The sequence below is a fragment of the Chrysochloris asiatica genome, unplaced genomic scaffold, assembly GCF_000296735.1.
Source record: "Chrysochloris asiatica unplaced genomic scaffold, ChrAsi1.0 scaffold00013, whole genome shotgun sequence".
Classification (NCBI taxonomy): domain Eukaryota; kingdom Metazoa; phylum Chordata; class Mammalia; order Afrosoricida; family Chrysochloridae; genus Chrysochloris; species Chrysochloris asiatica.
Window position 1 is genome coordinate 10,667,264 of NW_006408531.1, and position 25,056 is coordinate 10,692,319.

A 25,056-nucleotide genomic window follows, 5' to 3' on the forward strand; every position below is an offset into this window, starting at 1 on the left:
CAGGGAACTGTCAGAACTTTAAGCTCGTTTCCGAACAGGACATGGAACAAGGGACATCATAGTTGAAAGCAGAGAATAACAGAAAAATGTTTGCTTGTGTTTTATTAACTATACAAAGACATTAAAGTGGGTGCGTATTATGGATAATATTACAAAGAATGGGAAATCCAGTACACTTAATTGTGCTCATGTGGAACCTGTACATAAACCATGAGACAGATAATTGAACAAAACCAGAGGATACATCATTGTTTAGAATCAGGGAAGGTATGTGTCAGGGCTATAGCTTCTCACCATAACTTAATCAAACTGAATGCTGAACAAATAATTTAAAAACCTGGACGATATTAAGAATGACGCAGCACTGAGGTTGCAGAAAAACTCATTAACTCCCTGCAACATGCAGACAACACAGCCTTGCTTGCTGAAAGTGAAGAGAACTGACAGATGAAGAACTTACACTTGAAAATCAAAGACTTCAGTATGGATTATATCTCAATATAAAGAAAACAGAAATCCTCACAACTACAATACTGTAAACAGCATCATGATAAATGGAGAAAAGATTAAAGTTGTCAAGTGCTTCATTTGATTTAGATCCATCATCAATGCTCATGGAAACAGCTGTCAAGAAATCAAATGACATATTGCATTGGAGAAATCTGCCACAAAAGACCTCCTTCAAGTGTTCAAAAGCAAGTAAGTGTCTTTGAGGACTAAGGTACACCTACTCCATGGTACTTTCAATCACCTCATAAGCATGAGTAAGCTTGATAATGAATAACTAAGGAAAACTGGAGAAGAGCTGATGCATTTGAACTACGGTCTTGGTGAACAATAGTGAATATATCATGAATATACCTTAAGAGTGAATACATCTGTCTTGGAAGTATAGCCAGAATGCTCTTTAAAAAGGAGGATGACAAGATTTCATTTCACATACTTTGGACATGTTATTCGAAGGGACTAGTTCCTGGAGAAGGATATCATGCTCCCTAAAGTAAAGGGTCATATTGTCAGGAGGGACAAGTCGCTGGAGAAGGATTATCATGTTTGGTAAGGTGGAGGGTCAGAGAAAAAGAGGAAGACCCCCAACGAGATGGACTGGCCAAGTGGCAGCATCGATGGACTCAAGCGTGGCAACAATACTGAGGTTGGCCCAGGATCAGGCAGTATTTCGTTTTGCTGTGCATAAGGTCGCTATGAGTCAGTACTGACTTGATGACACCTAACAACAACAACAAAGTGAAGGGTCAGTGAAAAAGAGGAAGACCCCCAACGAGAAGGACTGACACAGTGACTGCACCAATGGGCTCAGACACATCAATGACAGTTAGATTCGGTCATATACGGGGTCGCTGTGTGCCAGACCAACCAACCTAACAACCATCTCAAAACATGTTGGCTCTCTGTAACCTCTGCTTTCCCTCCCACTCTGTCATGTTCACATGGTTCAAAAGAATACACAGCTTCCTGGACACATTAAGCTACAAAGGCAATTATTTTACAGCAGCTGAAATAATTCACACAATTTTTTCTCTAAATATCCTCTCAGTTGTGACAATGAATTTACCATCAAGCCTCTCTTCAAGTTACAGCAAAACAAATGTAAAATTACCCACTAGAACAACTGCGCTTAGAACACTGGCATCAGATTTAAAACAAAATAATCCAGCACTGCCACCAAAGGTTACCTAGCTCCCGCCTAGAACAATGAAGCAGCATCAGTTAAAATTAAGAACAAAATCATTCCATCTTGTTTGCTTTTCGGTTTCTAACAAACAAGCAAAACCCAGGCAAGGTGACTGGACACCTATACCTTGAAGGTGACAAGGAACATCATATTCAATCTCATCATGTCTCGATGGGCTTAGGAACAGAGTTCCATCCACCAGTGGGAACTGTTCGAACACCGGGAGCGCTCGGTGGCACAAAGCACAGTTTACAACATTTCTATGGCTGGCACTGAGGGCCGCGAGAATGAACTTCCGCAGATCCTCGCCCTGGCCCACTTGGGCATCGTCTTCCATCCGCACGTGGAAAGTGTTCAATTTATGCCTCGGGATGTGGTTGAGCAGCTCAGAGAGGTCAAGCCGCCGTAGGAACTGCACAGGAGCATCAAAGTGCCCGCCCCTGTGGACTGACAACCCAGCTGGACTGTAATCAAAGTGGGCATTTCTGAACACGTGGCCCCCAGCCAAGGATTTTTTGTGAGGCTCAAGATGTATGGCATTCTTGAGGAACTCCCCAAGGTATCTCGAGGAGCGGGGTCCACTGAAGTGGGCAGGGGCGAGGATGGAGTAGCCGGTGGGTGGGGACTGGCCAGGGGAGGCACAGGGTGAGCGGGCACCATAGGCCACAGAACTGACAGCTTTTTCCTGGGAGTTCTGCCTGTCCATGGAATGCCGTCGAGGGAGGTCATGGCTCAGGCCCTTTTGGGGCTTGCTCTGCGGCCTGCACTTTTTCGCTTCCTCCACGGCCTCACCCGGCGGCTTTCCTGTGTTCTTCTCTGACCCAGATTTCTTCTTTTTCTCATCCTGCATCCTCTTCACCTGATACCAGTCTGTGTCCTTCTTTAGGTGGCCTTGGCCACAGCGGCAGGAGCAGAAGCGGAAGGCCAGATCATAGCCCTTCTTTGTCCACATGTTCTGGCGACATTGCTTCTCATTCCAGCTGCGTGCCCGGCCGATGCAGTTGAACTGGACCAGGATGCTGCTCTCCCACTCGTAGAAGCACTGCAGGTGCATCCAGGTGCTGGAGGGGCAGTGCTCATTGTTGCACACCACCTTCTGGGAGTCATCCTTCTCCAGGTCAACCGGCCGCCCAAAGCTGCAGATCAGGGGTGTAGCACAAGGGGCTTCTGAGGAGGAACAGAACAAAAAGACACGAGGTCAGCACACAGAGCACTGGCATTCCAGCTGACACCAGGGCAGGGACCAAGGCGACCATTCCCCCCTGTGCCCCTTTAATCCTAGAGTCAAGAGTTCTACCAATGAAATTACTACCAAAGACAGGGCTAGAACATAGTTATGATTTTCTTCTAGTGTGATGTTATAGATGTAATTTTCATACTTGTGACAGGCCGAGAACACACCAATGTGTCTGGAATAGTCCAAGTCCTTCACCTTGCGATTAGTTCTGTGCCAGCACCGTCAACAGTACACACCATGAGGTTTTCCAAAAATGTGGGTGTAATGGCGGGCACTTCCAGGGTCTACTTAAAAATGATTCACTCCAGCAAGCTACGCAATAGTATGCTGCATAGCTTGCTGGAGTGAACTAGTCAACAAGTAGTACTGGTGTTATCTCCAGAAGGGAGACACCAACATATTTGGTAATAAACCCAAGCCCTGTATCATGGGTTTAAGTTGTTCTAAATACCACACTGTTGTTGCTAAATGCCATTGAGTCAGTTACATACAACTCATAGCAATCCTTTATAGGGTTTTTGAGGAGCAGCTGGTGAGTTTGAACAACTGACCTTGTGGTTTAAACCATCGACCTTGTAGTTGAAACCAAGGTTGTGGTCCAATGCATTATCCTGCAATGCCACATTTGGTTGTTTTGTTGTTAAGTGCTGTTGAGTCAGTTCCAACCCATAGCAATCCTGTATAGGGTTTCCAAGGAGTGACTGATGAACTTGAACTGCCATGGTTCAAACTGACTTTGCAGTCCAATGCATTAACCCAGAGCGCCACACCAGGACTCTAAATACCACATAGAAGCCAGAAAATAGACCTGCCTCATCTCTGATTATTTTCAGTTACTTACTAACTGATGGCAGGAATGTTCATCAAACTATTGGTCTACACAGAATTACATAGGAATATTCCACAGCTATCAAGGCACAAAGCAAGGTAGATCTTAAACACATGTTCCACATGGGGTCCCAAAAGCCAGGCAGGTTTCCCAAAAGGAAAGGAAAGCATAAGGTGACACACGTAGAACTTATTTCTTAAGAAACAAATCTAGGTCCTTTTAAGTTTTCAACGATAAGTAAATATCTGAGCTAAGGACTTAGGAACAATCCCATCAAACCAACTGCATGACATGGATGCGGTAAATGGCACAGATGTTATTCTAGAGAATTACACCACCAGGTTGTGAAGACAAAAAGAGAATTCTCTCAATAGTATTGGAAGGCACTTCTCTTTTCTTCCCCCATTTTATTTAACAGACATTGCCAAAGTCACTCCCCTAGTGAGAACCACTGGATAAGAGAGACACTGAGATGTCCCATCAGAATATGCAGTGACATTTCTTTAGGCTCTGAACTCAGCTGAGTTGGAATCCCAGGAATACCAACTCTGAGCTGCAATCTTAAACAAGTGACTTAACTTCACTTCGGGTTACTTTCCTCAGTTTAACAAAATGTACCTCATCTGGCTGTTGTAAGAATTTTTTAATCGTACAGTTGGCGGTTCAAACTCCCAAGGGTCACTATGAGTCATAAGCAACTCAATAGCACTTAACAAGATCGATGCACCTGTAGTCCTTAAACAGGAACTGACACCTGCACCCGGTGGAACGGTGGTTAAAGTGGTTAAGGTGCTCAGCTGCGAATCGAAAAGTCGGCCGTCTGAACCCCTATCACTCTGCAGAAGAGACCATGGCTTCAGTAAAGTTTACACCCTGGTGGGGCAGTCTGACTCTGTTCTAGAGGGTCACTCTGTGTCCGAATCGACTGGGTGGCAGTGAGGTTTTAGTATTTGTTTCTTTAGGCAGATAGTAAACCACTTTTCTTTGCTCCTCTTTTAAAGACACTGATTTCTCCAGGACTCCCAGTTCTCCACTACCCTAAGTCTCCTCAGCAGGGTCTGGCTGGAATCCAAAGTCCCCTGGTTGACAGCTCAGGAGACCTTCACGGCACCACTGGCGCCAGGCCTTGCACAAACCTGGTTCTGAATAAATTACATCAAAAAGACATTGGCACATCAAACCCACACATGGTAGGTAGAGCGGAAGGAAGAGGAGAGAGAGCTGTAACCTCAGACAGGAAGACCCAAAGGTATTACAGCGGACTGAAATGAAGTGGAAAAGAAGAAGAATAGTTTGTAAACTCTGAGTAAATGAACTAAAGTCCCCAGTGCTGTGACCTTTTGTGTCCTTTAAAATGTTAATTAGTCAATTAAACAAAGTTCAATCTTCAATCCTTCAGAGGAATAGCCTTAAAGGGAATGTCCTTGGAACATAATGGCAGTAGCCAAATGATCTGAACCCAGGGCTAATGAACACAAATTAAGGACAGTTGAACTAGACTTTTTTCTTTTTTAATTAAAGTTTTTATTGTGAATTGAGTGATCGTTTACATGGGAGAACATCAGTTTTACACTCATCCTATCATATTTCGTTTCATTGCGATGATAAATCTCCTCCATGCATTATCATTCAACAGTATTTGCTTCTATTCCCTCTGGTTTTTGTTTTTGGATGCACAACAAAACACTCAGGAATATGCAATCATTCAAACACCCAAAGGCATACCCTGCAAGCCTGTTCTCCCCCCACCCCCCACCCCAGCACACAGCCCCTCCCTCTGCCTCCATGAGTCCTGAGTCCCTGGCCACCCCATTTCTCCACATCATCAGTTCTGCCTCCATCTCTATTCAGAGAATAGGGTCCCACACTCCGCTCCCACTCTTCTCCCTTTATGGTTCCAGGGTCCTCTGCTCCTGTACTGCAATATCAGCCACGCCCCTCTTTTTGCTACAAAAGGTCTACCTTTACAGTTGCAACAATCACAATTAGTCATGATAACAATTACTCACTATTGAACCCTAAGTGTCTTATCCCCATCTCCTTTCACCAGCCCCAACTAGACATGAGGAAAACCACTCACTCCCTCGTGAAAACTTGTAAGCCAATCACTTCGTGCCTATTTAGCCACCCCCCCCCCACCACTACCCCCATTTTAGGTTGCCAATGTCTAAGTTGCCCAAGTCTATCAATCCTGTGTATTGAGGGAATGGGAATGATCCTTACTGTGAAGATTCCTTCCCTCTTGGTTGGTATTTAAACTACTACATCCGTAAGTATAGGTCAAGTTCATCAAATTGTAGCAAATTACACTTTATCAAAAAAAAAAATTGTTTTTTCTCCTTCTTTCTTCCTCCCTTTTATAGTCACAAGATCTAACATTTAAATTTTTTAATGCTGAGACTAATTTGATAATATTTCTTTACCAATTATTTTCACATTAAAGAAAGGAAGACTAAAAGACTTCCTTTGCACAAAAGCTACAAAAGAAAAAAAAAAAAAAAGGCATCACTTTACCAATACTGAGCACTTGCAATGAACTGGGTGTTTGGAGATGCAAAGATGGGTAAACCACTCTACAAACCGTACCAGAACAAGTGCATGGAACACGAAGGAGGCCTGACGTCTCCGCTGAAACCTGTGACACCCGAAAGGTTGTGATCATCACAGCCCACCTCACCTGCCTGACGACCTAGAAGCAGGAAATATTACAAGGAACTATTACAAGCCCATGTCTGCTTGGAAGCTCTGCAAGTTTATGGTGACCACTGTGACCTTGTACTGTGGCCAGGACTCAAAGACAAATACTAAACCAAGAGGTTGTTTAATGTCAAGTAATAGGCACAGTAGATTCCTCATCCCATTATCCACTCCAGCCTGAGGGAAGTAGCAGGTGATTCTGAACAGTCATGGAGCTGGGTGAGCCTTGGGAATAGCCTGAGGACTTCCAACAACACTAATACATCTGACACCGCTTCTGATGAAGCCAGGGAAGCCAGCTTCTAGCTCATGAACAGGGTTTCTTTCAAAGCTTGGCTCCAAGCTTACCTCTTTCCCTCTGGTGGCACAGTGGGTTAATGTTGGGCAGCTAACGCTTAAGGACAAGTCAGTGGTTCAAACCGACTAGATGCTCCATAGGAGAAAGATAAGGCTGTCTGCTCCTATGAAGATTTATAGCCTAAAACCTATGTGGCAGTTCTACTGACGCCTACCTGTAGGGTTGCTACCAGTCTGATATGGCTCAGTGGTAGTGGGTGGGGGCTGTACCCACCGCTCATCTAGTTGCCAAACACAAATTGTATATTTTCTGAACAAGCATGTAATAAAATACTGATAGTTTTATACAGTCATCTCTCTTGTCTGGGCATTCCCTTCTGGGCAGGCAGTTTCTGACAGAAGTGTCTGTCCTGTCTCCAGCTTCCTGCAAGAGGTCAAAGAGCACGGTGCTATAGGAACGGAGTCTGAGCCAACCTGCCTGGACTGGCCTCTCAGGTCAGCCATGGATCAGCTGGAAGACTTTTTATAAGTACCCTCACCTCCCCATGCCTCTATTTTCTCACCTGTAAAATGGAAGAAATATTAGCACCTACTTCAAAAGGATGCTGGGAGGATGAAAGAGAAGACTAAAGTCATTGAAACAGCACCTGACACACATGTAAACATACGCAGTTATAATGAAAGGACCTGTGACTTTCTATAACTGGATGTAAAAATAAGGGACTTGGAACATGGTTAGAGAGTGGCTGCCATCAGGAGGGGCTCATCTTCCTTTCCCCAAATGTAAGTGAAGTGGTCTGCCTTGACTCCCACCAGAAGTAGGGCACATTAGACAGTGTCCCTTCAGGACACATAGGCACACGCCCTCCTCTCACTTCCTGCCCCTCCTGGAAGAGATCCTCATCCAGTCCCAAATCCTATGGTAAGCAAAGTGCTACCAGCCAGCCTGCCCGGACCATCTCCCTCTCCACAGCACTCGGCATGTGTATTAAATAATCTCGTGTCAAATGCTGTCACTGCCTTGCGTGCTCTTTTGCTATTGCCAATCAAGACACGTCATATGGACTTCAAGCTCACCACCAACAAGAAATGTACTTCTTTCCCCGACAGTAAGTAATGCAATGTGGCATAACATAACACAATTCATTAGATGCTCTCCTATAGTTTTAAAAAATAGGCACCCTGGTGGCACTGTAGGATAACCATTAGACTGCTAACTCACAAGGTCGGCAGTTCAAACCCAGAAGCTTCTCCAAAGGAGAAAAATGAGGCTTTCTGTTCCTGTAAAGATTTACAGTCTTGGAAACCCTATTCAGGGTAGTGTAGTGGTTATGAATCGGGCTGCGAACCGCAAGGCCAGCAGTTGGAAATTACCAGCTGTTCTGCGAGAGATAGACGAGGCTTTCTGCTCCCATAAAGATTTACAGCCTCGGAAACCCTGTACAGGGTTGCTATGGGTCGGAACCAACTCTACCACACATAACAACAACAAATGAGTCCTGCTCTGAGGGAAAAAGATACAAAGATTTAGTCTTGGAAATCTCATATAGGGTCAATACATGTGAAAGCTGGACAGTAAATAAGGAAGACCGTAAAAGAGTTGTTGCTTTTGAGTTATGGTGTTGGAGGACAATATTGAAAGTCATGGACTGTCAAAAGAACCAACAGATCTGTACTGGAAGAAGTACAGCCAGAGTGCTCCTTGGAGGCCAGGATGGCCAAACTTTGTCTCTCATACTTTGGACACATTGTCAACACAGACCAGCCACTGGAGAAGGATATCATGTTTGGTAAGGTGGAGAGTCAGAGAAAAAGATGAAGCTCCCCAGTGAGATGGATTGGCAAAGTGGCAGCATCAATGGACTCAAGCGTGGCAACAATTGTGAGGTTGGCCCAGGATCAGGCGGTGTTTCATGCTGTTGTGCATAGGGTCGGTATGAGTCAGTACCAACTCGATGGCACCTAACAACAACAACGAGTCCTGATGTGGTGCTATAGGATCAGCACTGGACTGCTAAACACAAGGTTGGTGGTTCAAACTCCTTGGAAACCCTATACAGAGTCGCTGTGAGTCAGAACTGACTCAATGTCACTTAAGAACAACATGAGTCAGAATAGCAGTGAATTTTTAGTTTTGAGTTTTAAAGAAAAGGTGACCAAGCTTCTCTTCTCAATGTCAGACTAGTCCTTGTTCTACGTATATAGTTCAACCTAAGCCACCTTAGCCAAGTGTAAGTAACTGGGACTCATACAAGCTGGTTGCATTTCAGGCAATCAACCCATCTTAGAGTTTACATAATTCAAGACAGATTTGTCCCACAGTCTGAGAGATAGTGTGGGGAGTGCATTCTCTAAGCATATAAATCAGCAGGCATCATGCTGTATTTTGGTTTTTCTGATTCCCTTTAACTTGATCAGTGTTATCGCTAATATTTCTCAGCGTTTATCTCATAAATTAACAGCATGGCATATCATACATAGTGTTTTTTACTGTGCCTAATTTCTGTTTCAAAGTTACTGATCTTCAGATCATTTTTTCAGCACTGCTATTTGCATACTTGGGAGACATTCGGAAAGATAATAAAGATTTTAAATTATAATAATGGATGTTAAAATAACCCAAAAATCTCACCAAAATCCTTAAAGAAGTCCTATAAACAAAGCAGAGTTCATATCAAACTGCCAAAGGTCAGAAGAAGATATTTCTGTTTATAAGAAAAGGCGATGCTGCAGGGTAACAGAACAGTTTTACAATTCAACTGGCCTGTCAGCTTTGAAGATCTGACTTGATGCATAATTTGGGAGAATGTGTCCTTTGAAGTTTTGTACATAATGTGAGGCTTTTATTAATATTATTTATGTTTTATTAGTTGACATTTGCATAATTTAATTTGCATATAATGGGATCACAGTGTGCAAGAAAATGAATTAGCAGGCCACTTTTTCTCTGGCTTGTTGGTTTGGACCTTGAGGATACTACATCATGGACGTCCCAGCAGTAGCCTCACATCTCCAAGCACGGCAGGCACGTACTGTGAACCAAATATTATAACCAAGTATCACAATGTCATCAACCAGGACAAAGAGTCCTGAAAAACTACATGTATGTATGTATGTATGCAGGCATGTGTGTGTGCATGTGAGTACTACAGACTGTCCAGATACAAAGATTCCATTTCTAAATCCAGAGAAGGCCTGATGTCAGCTCTTGGCAGGAAATGGTCTTCTTCTAAAACACTGTAAGACTTGATTCTGATTATCCTCATCAATGTCCTCCTTTGCCAGGGCAAAGATCTGGTCATAATCAAAGCTCCTTAATCATATCTTATATATGTACTTTCCATTTACCACTTGGTACAAGATGGTGTCCCAAAATGCTGGACCTGTTTATTCTCTTGTAGTAGACTCCAAAATGGTACCTGGAAGCCAAAGACCTCATTAGAGTTGGCCACCTCCCCTAACCTCTGCAATCCTAATGACCTCATGACTTTATCTCTTCTCTAGTCTGTCCTATAGATAAAGCCCATAGCTTTATGTTTAATTGGCAGCATGCTGACCAGGTAGATTTCAGAGACAACAATCCATAACTCACTGCTGTTCAGTGTCTTCCAAAAGCTCAAACGAGAATCAATTTTTAAGATTCCCTAGATGATATGACTACACATTCCTATAGATCAGAATTCCAATGGGGCAGTTAGTCTGCAATGTATTCTACTGAGCCAGCACCAGATTTGTGCTGTGAACTATGAACCTAAATGCCTTTTAGGTCTAGCAAGCATGCACTCTCCCGGGAGACAAGCCCCACCCCCCAACCCATACACATACTTTTGTCATGTGCCAGGCCCTGGGACCAGGTGTGTGACTCCTGTGCTCGAGAGAAGCTATCCTTAATGAAGGCAGATCACCAGGGAGCTGGGTACCTGACCACACTGTTTCAGTCCCAAGAGAGACTGCTTTTAATGACATGAGCAGGTCTAATACATATGCTTTATTTATGAAAAGATACTGTCAAGGACATTGTTCACTACTTCAAACTGTCTTCTACACTGCTAAGCAACTGGTTTGTTTTGATCTGGTAGACACTGTAGAGCTTCTGTTTGTCTCCTTTCTCTATTGACTAGAAACGTGCAAGTCCAATTTGTGATCTGCCCTTTGTGTATGACTCAAAACATGCATGGATTTTTAAACTTTTTCCCCATCACTAATATCCTGTTTTTATTATTGACCTTATAGTATATTACATGTAGCTTTGAAAGCCACTTTAAATTACTTTTGAAACAAGGAGGATATATATAAAATAAAAACTCATTTGTCATCCTATAATTTCCAAATCACTTTTGCCCAGCATGCATTGAAGTCTGTACTCCATGAGTGTCAAAAGTGGTCCATTCCCTCGTGGGTTTCCAGTCTGCTAGAGAAAGGCAGGAAGACGGAGAGGGGGATGGGGACTGCTGGTCCACTGACCCTGGCAACCCCACAGGTGCAGAACCTTTCCGGAGTAGCTGCCCTGACTCCTGGCCATAGCCTGTGCTCCACCCTTAAAGAAGGATCCAGAGAGGCACAAGCAACAAGAGTTCCCAGTCCTCTGAGCTAGCTCATCCCACCCACTCCACAGCTCCTGTTCCCCCCACTTCCCTGTCTCAGCATCCTCAGCTGTGAACTTTGCTATTCATGCTTCTATAGTACTCTGACTTCTGCCTGTTTCTGTCTCTGCACTTCTCTCAAGACACACCTGTCACTCACCTCCAACCCCCGCAGTCTTCTTTCCCCCACCTGAGACCACTTTCCCCACTTCTCTGGTGAAGCCCAAACACAGTGGAGTAGGCCCTGATCCTTCCACCTTATCTTCTTCTGAGGGGTCCTGTCTCCTTGGCTCTAACCTACAAAAGTCTACACTCTTCTGAGGGGATGGCACACTCATGTGATACCAGTCCTGTCTCCACTTAGCTTTTCTTAGCAACATCCCCATCCCTTCCTCTTCTCCCTTTCTCTAGCTTCACTTAACAACTTGGAATTCACTTTTTATACAAACATGAAAAGGAGAGTCCCACATTAGCCCCAGAGAACTTACTTAGGGTGAAAGAGGAGATAAGAAAACTGAACTGAGACATGACAAGTACGACAGATTGAGTCATGTAGTACGGACTACCTCCTAGATCACGCTGCCACTGCCAGTCACAAATATGGAGGCCAGCCATAGTCGAATTCAACTTTCTTAATGTGACTAACTAAAAACTATCAATTCAACAGTTTAATCAGCAGAATAACAGTATTAATTTGGTTAGCCTTTATCAATGGCATTTAGGAGCTCTGGTAGCATAGTGGGTTAGGAGTTTGGCAGCTAACCACGAGGTCAGCAGTTTGAATCTAGGAGTTACTCTTCGGGAGAAAGATGAGGCTTTCTGCTCCCTTAAAGATTTATAGCCTCGGAAACCCAAGCAGGGTCGCTATGAGCCGGAACCGACTCTACAGCACGCAGCCACCACCATCAGTGGCATTAGCAATCTTAACATCTACTTGTTTTAGTAAGAAAGTTCCATTCACTGGTAAAAAAGCACATATACATGTACTCTCAAATAAAATTTTCAAAATATATTTATAGCTGACATTGACTAAAATAATATATATACATACCCATGTATATGAGCTTCTATAATAACCATAAATATACCCTTACCCCCAGCGAGATGGATTGGCAAAGTGGCAGAATCAACGGGTTCAAGCGTGGTAACAATTGCGAGGTTGGTCCAGGACCTGCGGGCACTGTTTCGTTCTGTTGTGCACAGGGTCACTCTGAGTCGGTACCAAATCGATGGCACCTAACAACAACATACCCTTATCCATGTAACTGCATGTACACGTGTACGCATATGTCTAATCTCGGTGAAGATTCTTTTCACAATAGTAAAAAAATCTACTCTTCAAAACCCTTTCATGTTACTTGCCCTTGCTCTATTACCAGAAGCCCCCTCACAATCATTGCTATATTTGTCCTGCATCATGCTCACAGTTGTTGCTTTGTTGAGCATATTGTTACACCCACTGTGTCAGTCCTACCCATTGAGGCTCTTTGTTTCTTTCCCTGACCCCTCTACCTTACCAAGCATGAGATCCTTCTCCAATTGCTAATGCAAGTCTGCAGCTGTTTCTTTTCATTTTGAATACTGCCACCTCAGCAAATTAAAGCCCTGAAAGATTTACCCTATCCCTGTCACTCAGGTCAACTCCACTTTGAGGAGGCAGCTCTTCACCAAGTGCCTCCCAACATGAACGGGTTCATCTTCTGACACTACATCAGGCAATGCTATTCATAAGGTTTCTCTGGCCATTTTTTTTCAGAAGCAGATTAATGGGCTCAAGTGTGGCCACAATTGCGAGGTTGGCCCAGGACCGGGCCAACTCTTTAATAAGAAAATTAATTGTTAAAGTCATATTTTTTACAAACAGAAACTATGAAAACAAAAAGGGGGGGGGGGGGGGGGCTGGCTACCTTCGCAAGAAGTGACTGGTTTACAAGCTTTCAAGAGGGGGGGGGGGGCGGAGGAAGGGCCTTCTTAGGGATCACATTAGAATATACCAGATAGAGTAGGAGAAAATGTGGAACACAACTCTAAAATATTAGCAAAAAAAAGAAGACCAGGCTGACTGGTCAGAAAGAGACTGGAGGAATCCGAGACTATGGCCCTCGACCACCCTCAGGTCTGGAACTGAACTTACTCTCATGGCCCGATTTTCAGCCAAGCAGGAGATAGGGGAATAACAACACTAGTAAAATATGCTCACCATGGAATGGTCAACCATTCAAGATCAAAAGGGCAACATTTACCTAAGGACAAAATTGAGGAGAGATGAGAAAGAGGGTGGAATGGAAATTAAAACCACAGGGAGGAAGTGGGAAAACTGTAGTTACATGAATGGGACTGGAATCATCGAGATGAAACAAAGTGTAGGATTTGTTGAATGCAAAACTGATGATCTTCTCTGTAAACATTCACTCAATTCACAATAAAAGTTTTTTTATTTATTTAAAGGCCTTCCTTTTATTATCCTCAAAAGGGAGGTATAGCTGTGCTAACCAAGTTCTCTTAGTGGTTGCATTTTAACCTCCTGGTTCACTGTGGACTCCATTTGTTTTCTGCGTGTAACTGTCATACAGCTGTCCTCTGCAGTGTGGCTCTTTCTCGTGCCACTCTGTGCTCTGTGTTCACCACTGGAGGACCACAGTCTCTAAGATGCTAATCAATCCTGGCTTCCCTCCTTGGCATGAACGCAAATTCAATGAGCATCTTTCTTTTGGTTTGAAATGGGATTTTGCAGCTCTCGTAGGCTGACTGTCATAATCTTTTTTGTGTGTCAGAACAGTGAAGAAGCAAGAGAATTATAGAAAATACAGGGGAAAAAAACATGTATTTGGAAACCAGAAATGTTGGTAATATTCTATGCCCAGGTGTAGTAACACCACCATTTCCAGTTCCCCTTCTCTGCTTCTAGAAGGAGTCAGGAAACATCAATACAGCATATGACAACCCCAAATTTCTTCTATCATCACAATTGATAATAAAAACAATAAAAGTTAGTTACCTGGAAACATTGTAGACCCGAGGCAGACTTAATTTTTTAATTAGCATGTGATGAGAAGTGGACTTAACATTAATTTACTGTCTGACACACAAAATGCCTCTGAAATAAATGCAATGAAATACTCAAATACTGGATACGCTGGTTCTTGTCTATAGATAACTAGAGATATCAACATCTGCCAAAAGTTTAACAGTTATAGTCTGAAAATACTTTAAGAACTAAAACCATGAACTTCATAAAGAAAACCATTTCATTTCAAGGTGTTCTTATCTCTGAATAAGTCAGTTTCATGGCAGAAGAGCCTTGAAATTCCGAAGCTACTAATAATCATGTTTGGCAGATGTGTGATTTATTTTCCTAGCTATCATTTGATAAGAACTCACTCTAAGAGACATAATAAAATCCCCAGGTTTCACCTTCGGATGAACATTTACTTCATAAGAAAGAAAATAAATAGGTCTCGGGACAAAAGCCAATTATGCCCAGCTGACAATCAATGAGAAGCCAATTCAACTGATGCTTGTGCGTACCTCTTGTGCCCGGGGTTGAGTGTAGTACGGAGTTCAACAGTGAATAGGAGAGAGATGGTCTCTGGGCCTGATGGAGCCCGTAGCTCCCAGAGGATGAAGACAACTTTGCAGCTACAACAGCTGTAATTCTAATGAAAGCTAACATTGACTTAGCCCTTTTTGCCAGATGAGGCTTTCTGCTCCCACCAAGATTTAAAGCCTTGGAACCACTGTGCAGGGTCACCTAGGAGTCAGAGCTGACTTGACGGCACTTAACAATTTGCCAGATGGAGTCCTGGTGTATGGCACTGTCAGATAAGCACTGGACTGCTAACTGCAAAGCTGGTGGTACAAACCTACCAACCACTCCTTGCAAACCTACACGGGGTCACTGTGAGTCGGAATCGACTTAATGGCACTTAACACCACCACCACCATTTACTAGTAAGTCTAGACTGCTAACAAGATTGGCAGTTCAAACCCACAAGCAGCTCCCCAGAAACCCTATACAGGGCCGCTAGTGAGATGGCACTTAACAACAACAACATTTGCCAGATACTGCAAGAATTTGTTGTGGCTTGAATTGTGGCCTCCCCAGCTATGTGTTCTCATTCCTAGCCTGTGGTTAAGTAGCCCTGGTAGCAGAGTGGGTTATGAATTGGGCCACAAGGTCAGCAGTTTGACTGTACTAGCCACTCCTCAGGAAAAGATACGGCTTTCTGCTCCTGTAAAGAATTACCACCTCAGAAACCCAATACAGGATCACTGTAATTTGAAGCCTACTCCACAGCACTGGTGTGGTTAATGCACTGGACTGCAAGGTCAGTTTAAACAGCAAGGTTGACGGTTCAAGCTCACCAGCCGCTCCGTGGAAACCCTACACAGGGTCACCATGAGTCGAAGGCACTTAACAACAACAAGCATGTGGTTATAAACCCATTTGAGAGTGGGTTGTCTTTGTAATGTTAACAAGTAAGGATTAGAGTGCATCTGAAATCAATCTCTTGGGATATAGAAAAGATTAAACAAGCAAGTCCAGAAGCAGAGCTGGTAAAGAAAGATGTCAAACCACATAAAAACTACACATGAGCAGAAGTTGGCAAGGACCTTTCCTAGAGTTGACACAGAGAGAAAGCCATCTTCTAGAGTTGGCAACTTGAACTTAGATTTCTAGCTGCCAGACTGCAAAGCCGTTTGAACTGCAAGGTTGGCGGTTCAAGCTCACCAGCTGCTCCTTGGAAACCCTATACAGGGTCGCTAAGGGTCAGAATCGACTTGACAGCACTTGACAACAACAACAAAGAGCTCTGGTAGCGTAGTTGTTACGAATCAGGCAGCTAACTTGAAGGTCAGCAGTTCGAAACTACTAGCTGTTCCGCAGGAGAAAGATGAGGCTTTCTGCTCTTGTAAAGATTTACATCCTCAAAAACCCTGTGCAGGGTCGCTATGAGTCAGAACCAACTCCACAGCACATAACAACAACAACAACAAAAGAGCTCTGGTAGCGTAGTGGTTACAAATCAGGCTGCTAACTTCAAGGTCAGCAGTTCGAAACTACCAGCTCTTCCGCGGGAGAAAGATGAGGCTTTCTGTTCCCGTAAAGATTTACAGCCTTGGAAACCCTGTACAGGGTCGCTATGGGGTCGGAATCAACTCGACAGCACACAACAACAACAACAAAAGTCCTGGTGTAGTACTGTAGGATAAGTACCAGATTGCTAATCATAAGGCCGGCAGTTCAAACTCACTGGATGCTCCTTGGAAACCCGATACGGGGTCACTGTGAGTCAGAACCAACTCAACAGCACTTAACAACAACAAAGTGTGTGTAAGAAATGTCTGGTTGTTAAAATCATCTATTTGTGGAATTTCTGTTGTATCTGTACAGATAACTAAGACAGCATCTAAAAACACATCATGTCATTGAGGCCTCACCCTATTATTATTTCCCCTCTATAAGGTAAGAAAAGGAGCTCTGTTAGCGTAGTGGTTTCGAATCGGGCTGCTAACCTCAAGGCTGGCAGTTCAAAACTACCAGCTATTCCACGGGAGAAAGATGAGGCTTTCTGCTCCAGTAAGGATTTACAGCCTCGGAAACCCTGTACAGATACAACAAAGGTAAGAAAACCGAAGTTTAAGACAAATTAATTGATTTGTCCAAGATCACAAACTAAAAACTGGCTGAGTAAAGACTCCTTATAAGTTACTAAATACTTTGTTTTCATTGGTTAGTTAAGTGCTATCCAGTCTGTTCCTATTCATAACAACCCATGAATATTGGGTTTCTGAGTAGTGTGCTGATGAATCTGAACCACTAACCTTTTGGTTAGCAGTCCAGTGCTTATCTTTTTTATGTAGAGGACTACATAAAAACAGTGCTTTACTCAGATCTGAAAAAGCAAGATGGCTTCCCAGAGTAGGTGATAGGAGAAATGGGAGTGAACTAAGTGAAGATGAAGGAGCTCTGGTAGCGTAGTGGTTACGAATCGGGCTGCAAACCTTAAGGTTTAGCGGTTCGAAACTACCAGCCGCTCCGCGGGAGAAAGATGAGGCTTTCTACTCCCGTAAGGATTTACACCCTTGGAAACCTTGTACAGGGTCGCTATGGGTCGGAACCGACTCGACGGCACTTAACAACAAGTGAAGAGGAGGCAAGATGCAGTGTGTGCACAGACCCGGAGAACAGGCGGGATTCTCCTTCAAACCCCCATGATCACAGTGGGTTTATATGTGGCTTATGATCCCAGGAGCAGGATTTTATTCACTTCTCAGACTATAAATGTCACCTTACAAAACTCTTGTGTAGTCTTTGAAAACAGAACAAACTTTACAGGCTATACATCAGGGATCCTAATTATGTAATCATAATAAACTATTATTCATTTAAAATATGTGGTATAAGATGAAGCTCATTTTTACACAGCAGACATTATAATACAAACTTAGTGATTATTTTTAAAATAAGCTTATGCATCCATAGCCAAGAACTGACTTAGCAGCTAGATAGTAATGTTAAACAATCATTGCTGATTGTTTTCAGCAGACACCCCAGGGCCAATACTTTTAGGCACCCTTTGTATCAATCAAGTAAAGGCAAGCCCTAAGAATGAAGCCATTCCAGGGAGCTTCCAGACAGTTCAAATTGAGGCAATTCCCTGGAGTTGGAATTCTTGGAGCAGCTCCAAAAATGCTCTTCCCCTTCCAGTGACTACTGTACTGCTAGTTTTCAAAGCTACCTTGAAGTTACAGAGAGAGGATGAAACAGAGCAAGTTAAAACACCATAAAGCTTGTGTTCTTACCTAGAGTCAGTCATCTTCCTTAAATAAACATTCCTCCAGTTACTTAAGGCATTTGGTTAATTTCCAAAATTCTGAAAAAGCTGATTTTGATCATTTTTGTCAGTGTGTATATTACTTTAGGAGTCCTGGTGTGGCGCTTTGGGACAATGTGTCAGACTACAAAGTCGTTTGAACTGCAAGGTCAGTGGTTCAAGCTCACCAGCTGTTCCTTGGAAACCCTATAAAGGGTTGCTATGGTCGGAATCGACTCGACAGCACTTAACAACAACATTATTACTTTTAGGGAGGAACAGATTTCTAGAGGTCCTTACTCTGGCATTCCAGAAGTACTTCTTAACTAAAACTTAAGTTTATATACCGATTTTATTACCAAAAAATGATAGAATGATCAACAAGAGACTTTGAAGCAGGACTATCATAGGATCAAATTCTGATTGAGAATTAGATAGAAATAAAGAAAAAAATGTATGCTTATGAAGAACTGAGTTTTGGTTTGTAGTGACAGAAAAATTGCACTGATTAGGAAAGGATTATACAGCCAATTAATGTAACTGTATTCAATAAGTTACACCCCTATAAAAGTTGAATTGTAAAATCTGTGACAGATATACTAACAACAAAAAAGAAAAGAAGAGCTATTTTGGCAGCTCATGTACAACCAAGCACCTCATGAAACTTGGTTTCTAAGTTTAGGGTCATGGTTTCAGGTACATGCCAGTTAATTTGCCTAATACCAAGTTTAGTGCTTCTGTTCTCTTAGTTGTTACGTAGTACCTGGGACTTTAAAAGCATGCAAGTTGCCATTCAAGCTACAGTTGGCTTCCAATCACCTAGAGCAACAGAAGGAGTAGAAAACAGGAGGCAGAAGTGGAATGTGTGGCTAAGTGCCCCCAGGATCAACTGCCTCCTCTGCCATGAGACGGGAAAAACTGAAATAGTGTCCAGCTTTCATAACCGAATGTTTTGATCAAAGATTTCATAGAAGAATCCTAATTTTAAAAAAAGAGGAAATGCAAAATAAAATTTCAAATGCTCATGGAATCCAGATTTTCTAGAGCCAAGGAGGTGAGATGACCCCCAGAACTACTGCCCGGACATCATCTTTAAACCAAAAGTATCTCTGAAGTCTTCTTAAAAGCAAACAACTGTTTAGTTTAACTAGTAAAGACTGTCTACCTTGAGCATTTAAAAAAACTACCTCATGGGCTCAAACTGACAATACCAACCAGAAAGTTTAGATATGAAACTTAGGTGGTAGCAAGTTAATGGCAGAGGAATGATTCAGAAGAGAGTCAGAATGTTTTGTAGAGTGTATTCTTAACAACAAAATAAAATTTTTAAAAGGAAAAATATAACGCATCTATTTTATTATTTAAATGTATAATTAATTGGTTAGTGGTTGTGTGCCATCAAGTCAGTTCTGACTCATAGCGACCCTGTATAGGATTTCTAAGGCTATAAATCTTTACAGCAGGAGAAAGCCTCATCATTCTCCTGAGAGGCAGCTGGTAGATTCTAACTGCTGACCTTGTGGTTAGCAGCCCAGCTCATAATCCGCTATGCTACCAGGGCTCCAAAATGTATAACGCTGTTGTTGTTGTTAAGTGCCATTGAGTCAGTTCCGACCTATAATGACCCTGTATAGAGTTTCTGAGGAGTAACTGGTGAGCCTGAACCGCCGACCTTGCAGATCAAACAAGTTTACAGTCTGGAGCATTACCCCACAGCGCCACACCAGGACTCAAAAATGTATAATAATGGCTAGCAAATCATAATATTTGAATTCTATTTGAATACATGTAAATGGCAATTTTACAATAAACTAGAAACCACGGCATCTGTATTAGGCCATACCTTAAAGTGTATGTGACAAATTTTAGATGTGTAAGCAGGACGGTTTTTTCTAATTCTTTTAAGGGAAACAAAGGTAAAAGTCTGAATATCACCTTCAAATCAGCCTTCTGAAAACCACACTACAATCAGGTCATATACAGATTCAGAAAACTCAGAAACTCACAGACTAAAAGTCCCAAGTCTTCACAATATGTTCAAGGCATTCCACAGTTAAGCGCCTAGCCTGGCCTTCCCTCTTTCTGATCGCCCATCAAGCCCAATGCAGAGCCTCTAACTTTAGCTTAGACCTCTCTCTGTGGCTGAAGGGTGGTCAGAATGAAGGGGGCAGAGCAGCCATGGAGAGACCAGTTCAGAGGCGAACTGTAGACCACTGATGTCCCGCACACCTCAAGTTCACTAGCTATTTCTCAATGACTAGTGCTTTTGTATCTTGTTTTTGTGTTTTTATATAAAACCTAAAAGGTTTTAATGTTTCATTATTTTCAAACATTTTTAGGCCTTTTATCTATCAAAAATAAAAACAGACACTAAGCTTCACAACACATAAAGGGCAGCGCCTACTTAGCAAAAATATTATGCCTACCTGTTTTCATTATTACAGGGGATACAATAAGAGCAGTTAAACATATGGATCTTAACCTCTGATTTAATTTAATATCCCTTATATTATTGTAGTACATGAGACTGTTCCAAAGGGGGTAGCAAATTGAATACATGGTAATTATATTTAGTTAAATGTGTTTTCATACTTAGAGGAGGGTTTAAACCCATGGCTTTTACAAGGCAAACAATTCAGTCCAAATAAACATGGAAGCTTCACATACCTACCCACCCCACCCACCCCCCAAAAAAATCAAATTGTTCTTCAACTATGTTTAGCAACCTAGGATTTATATTTTCTCAACATATTCAGGTTTTTCTTACTCTGAACTAAAATCCACAGCCTATCCAGCCTCAATTGGAAAGCTCTAGGCTTTTATTTTACCTATTGGATTCTTTTCATTCTGGCTCAGACACAAGGCTACCAGGAAGAAATCCACATCAAGAATGCCTCTAAAGAAGGAAAGCAGGGGCCATAGCAAGACCCAATATGACACAAATCACAAATATGCTTGGTTTCGCTGAGTATCAGGATGAAAATAATGTTTTCCTAGTGTTGTTCTGAATGTTTCTCTTAAAAAGACCAAAGTTCCATGGAACAGAAATAGGACAGTCCCTGGGTTCCTGAATGCAGAGGTTCCTTCAGCCACCTGCCCAATTCAGCTAGTGTGTGTGGCCTTTCATCGTCCATTCTTCCCATTCTGCTCATGGGTCACAGAAGGCAGAGCCAGCCTATAAGGAGAGACAAGGACCATTATGTTTACAGATCACCAAAAGGAGTCCGGTCATTTAGAATGGGGTCCCTGGGTGGCAGTTTGTGCTTGTCTACTAACCTAAGGTTGGCAGTTCAAACCCACTCAATAGCACTGCAGGAGGCGTGGCAATCTGCTTCCATAAAGATTACAGCCAAGCAGACCCCACGGAGCAGTTCTACTCTCTTAACACATGGGGTTGCCAGGAGTCCAAATCCAGTTGACCACAATGGGTTTGTTTTTTTCTTTTGATAATTTAGCATACTGTCTTATTCGAAATGTTCAATACTCATTATATTAATCCTGAAACTCACAAACCAGGCATAAGGCAAACCAAATAAAAGAAGCAAGAAGCAGGTTTTTAAACTCAATTATAGTATACAGATTTCCTGACTCCAAATTTTTGCAATCTTTAAAAACAAAGGCAAACAGTTACAGACAATGAAGTAAAATCATACAATTACTAAATTCAAAAACAATTTTAAAGGCTTAAACAAAGGGTCACTTCTTGTCATTCAATGTGAATAAAACAATTTTCCTTGGAAAAATACATAAAGAAGCCCCAATCTATTGGATAGGGGAATGGTAGATTAGACATCAGAGAGAAATGCTGACAACAAAAAACAGACTTAGCTCACTTCTCCTGAACCCTATGCCTTTCCCAATTGGGTCAACATATTAACTCCCAAGCTGATCTTTATACCTGTTGATGATGTTAAGTGCCATAGAGTCCGTTACAACTCATATCAACCCTGTATTGGGTTTCCAAGGAGCAGCTGGTGGGTTTGAACTGCCAACCTTGTAGTCTGAAGTTCAGTGCTGATCCATCAGGAGTCCAGATCTGCATACTACGGTATTTAAACAAATAAAATCCCAGTACAATGTAGCTAATTTTATTTCATGCCTTTTCTATCCCCTACAATCAAACTCAGTCCTTATATTCCTGTGTTCTGCATATGCATTTTCTACCCTCTGATCAATGCAGCCTCTCTGCTTCCCAGACATCCCTTCAAATTGCTTTTGTTGTTGTTGTTATCAACAAGTTGGTTCCAGCCCCACAGTGACCCTGTATAGGATTTCCAACGAACTGCTAGTGAGCTTGAACTGCTGACCTTGCAGTTCAAAGGGCTTTACAGTCTAGCGCATTAACCCACAGTGCCACACCAGGACTCCTCCCTTCAAATTAAATCTGGTAAAGTGCTTTGCAGCAATTCCACCCAACAGCCATTCGGCTGGGATCTGGGAAGAAAAGACAAATCTTCCCCCCGGGGACCACACTGCACAGTCTACTTCTGAAACGCTGCATCAGCAACCAACAAGCAGGTTCTAGAAGCTGTTGCAACATGGAGAGTCTTGTCAAAGGAGAGGGTGTGCCCAAGGCTTACACAAACCTTAGTCAAAATGAAACCCAGACTTGAGATCATCTTAAATACGTCCTGGCTCTGCTGCCCTGCTGCCCCACCGCCTGTCACACACACATGCAGAGCATTTTCTCTCGAAGCACTTCTTAAAGGAGAAATTCCCTATGCTGAGGAAACTCAAAATCCACTGACAGCATAACTACACAGTCATTCCTCCTCCAGTTACTAATTTTTGTGGAACACAGCTGTAATTTTATTGTCTGACCAGTCTCAAACACTCAAAGTGGAAAAAGATGCCATTTATAGAAGAATTGTTTAAATTTTATAACTGTCTCTTTTTGTCAGAGAAGCTGTCTTATGAAATGTATTTATACTAAAATATTATGTAAACATATAAATACTTAACTAAATTTCAAATGAATTCTAAAAAGTATTTCCAAAATTATCAAGAGAAACACATTTCAAATTAATTCATTAAAATTATTCAAAGTCATCTTTACACCACATATCCCATGCAACGTTAAAAAAACAAGTTACGAGTAAAACTAATTCCAAAGATAAAATGTTCAAATATCTCTAAAGCTTACAAGAAAAAATCAAGTGAATCAGGGCAGGGGAGCAGGGTAAGGGATACAGGGGAAACCCAATGATTCAATAGACATATCATCATGCCAAGTATCACATATCTACATAAGTTGTTTTGATTAAATTCATAGTAGCGTTTGGTAAAAGGATCACTGGTAGCGTAATGGTTACACATCTGGCTACTAACCCCAAGGTCAGCAGTTCAAAACTACTTTCTGCTCCCATAAAGATTTACAGCCTCAGAAACCCTGTACAGGGTCGCTATGAGTCGGAACCTACTGCATGGCACATAATAACAACAATAGTTTGGTAAAGTCACAGTTTTATAACTGAACAAAATGTCAAATGTAAATGGTAGGTAAAAGTCCTATGTAACAGCCGGTCTCCTCCCTCCCTGCCTTCTTCAGATGGCGGCTGCTTATGCTGGACGTGTGGCCAGAGACAGGTAAGGATTATGTGGAACCTCAGCAACCTAAGACAGAGCCATTGCCATGCTGCAATGAGTTTCGATGACAGGTAAGACGGAGGAATTCGCACTGACCGCCTAAGACAGGCAGCGTCCCTTAAACAAATAATAAATAAGGGGGAATCTGATGCAGACCGTGCAGACCTGGTCAGGAGTTCATGTCCCTGTGGGCCCAAGCGTTGCAGACTGTCCAAACCATAAGCTCTGAGGATCAGACTTTAGCCACCTAGCAGACATAGCAAACTGTCCCTCACCTGATTATTCAGTTATGCTTGTTAGTAATCGCATACATGAGCCCTGGATATCCACAGATAAATGTAAAAACCTTCCCTAAAAGCCAAGACTGTAAATTCCAAAAAAGCAAAGTTTTTCCTATACAGGGTCGCTATGGGTCGGACCCGACTCGATGGCACTTCACAACAACAACAACAACAAAAAAAAAAAGCTAAAGAGGATAGAGAGAAATACTGTTAACTGATGATGTATGGAGGGGATTATAATCAATGTAATGAAACAAGTCATATGAGTGGTTGAATGTGAAACTGACGATGTGCCCTGTAAACTTTCACTCAATCCACAATAAAAACCTTAAAAAAATAAAAAAATTAAAAAGTCCTATGTAACATGTCAGTTCTTTACAACCACACTTAAACTGCCACTTCCTACCACCCTGGTGGTGCTGTTAGTTCTTAAGTGCTACCGAATTGGTTCTGACTCATAGTGACCCTCTACACAGGTTCCAAAGAGTGGCTGGTGAACTTGAACCTCACAGCCCAGGCATTAACCAGCATCGCCATCACATTGTTGTTGTCACCATCACATTGATGTTCTTAAGTGCCATCAAGTCGGTTCTGATCCATAGCGACTCTGTATATAGTATCTGAGGAGCAGCTAGTGAGCTTAAACGGCAGACCTTGCAGTTCAAACAGCTTTGCAGTCTGGTGCATTAACCCATAGTGCCACACGGGGTGAGTTAATTAAATGGTTGACCAAATATAGGAGGTTAATTTTTAAGTCGATAATCAGTATGGTCCATGAATGATGTTATAAATTTTGGCAGAAAAAAAGATTCCCCACACCTGCTGTATAGGATTTCTAAGGTGCAGCTGGTGGGTTTGAAGCACTGACCTTGTGGTTTACATTCCAGCAGTCAAGAAATCAAACGACGTATTGCATTAGGCAAATCTGCCGCACAAAACCTTTTAAAGTGTTGAAGAGCAAAGATGTCAGCTTGAGGACTAAGGTGTGCCTGACCCAAGCCATGGTATTTTCAATAACCTCATATGCATGTGAAA

General features: G+C 42.4%; 1 protein-coding gene across 1 annotated transcript in view; it reads right to left on the bottom strand.

Moving 5' to 3' along the window:
- HECA (headcase homolog (Drosophila)) overlaps positions 1-25,056 on the bottom strand; it is a 64,622-nt gene that overhangs the window by 13,037 nt on the left and 26,529 nt on the right. Inside the window, exons 4-6 of the mRNA XM_006834708.1 lie at positions 6,341-6,448; positions 6,183-6,236; positions 1,820-2,860 (exon numbers count right to left, since the gene is read on the bottom strand). Coding sequence (XP_006834771.1) covers positions 1,820-2,860; positions 6,183-6,236; positions 6,341-6,448 — 1,203 coding nt within the window. The remainder of the gene's footprint in view (positions 1-1,819; positions 2,861-6,182; positions 6,237-6,340; positions 6,449-25,056) is intronic.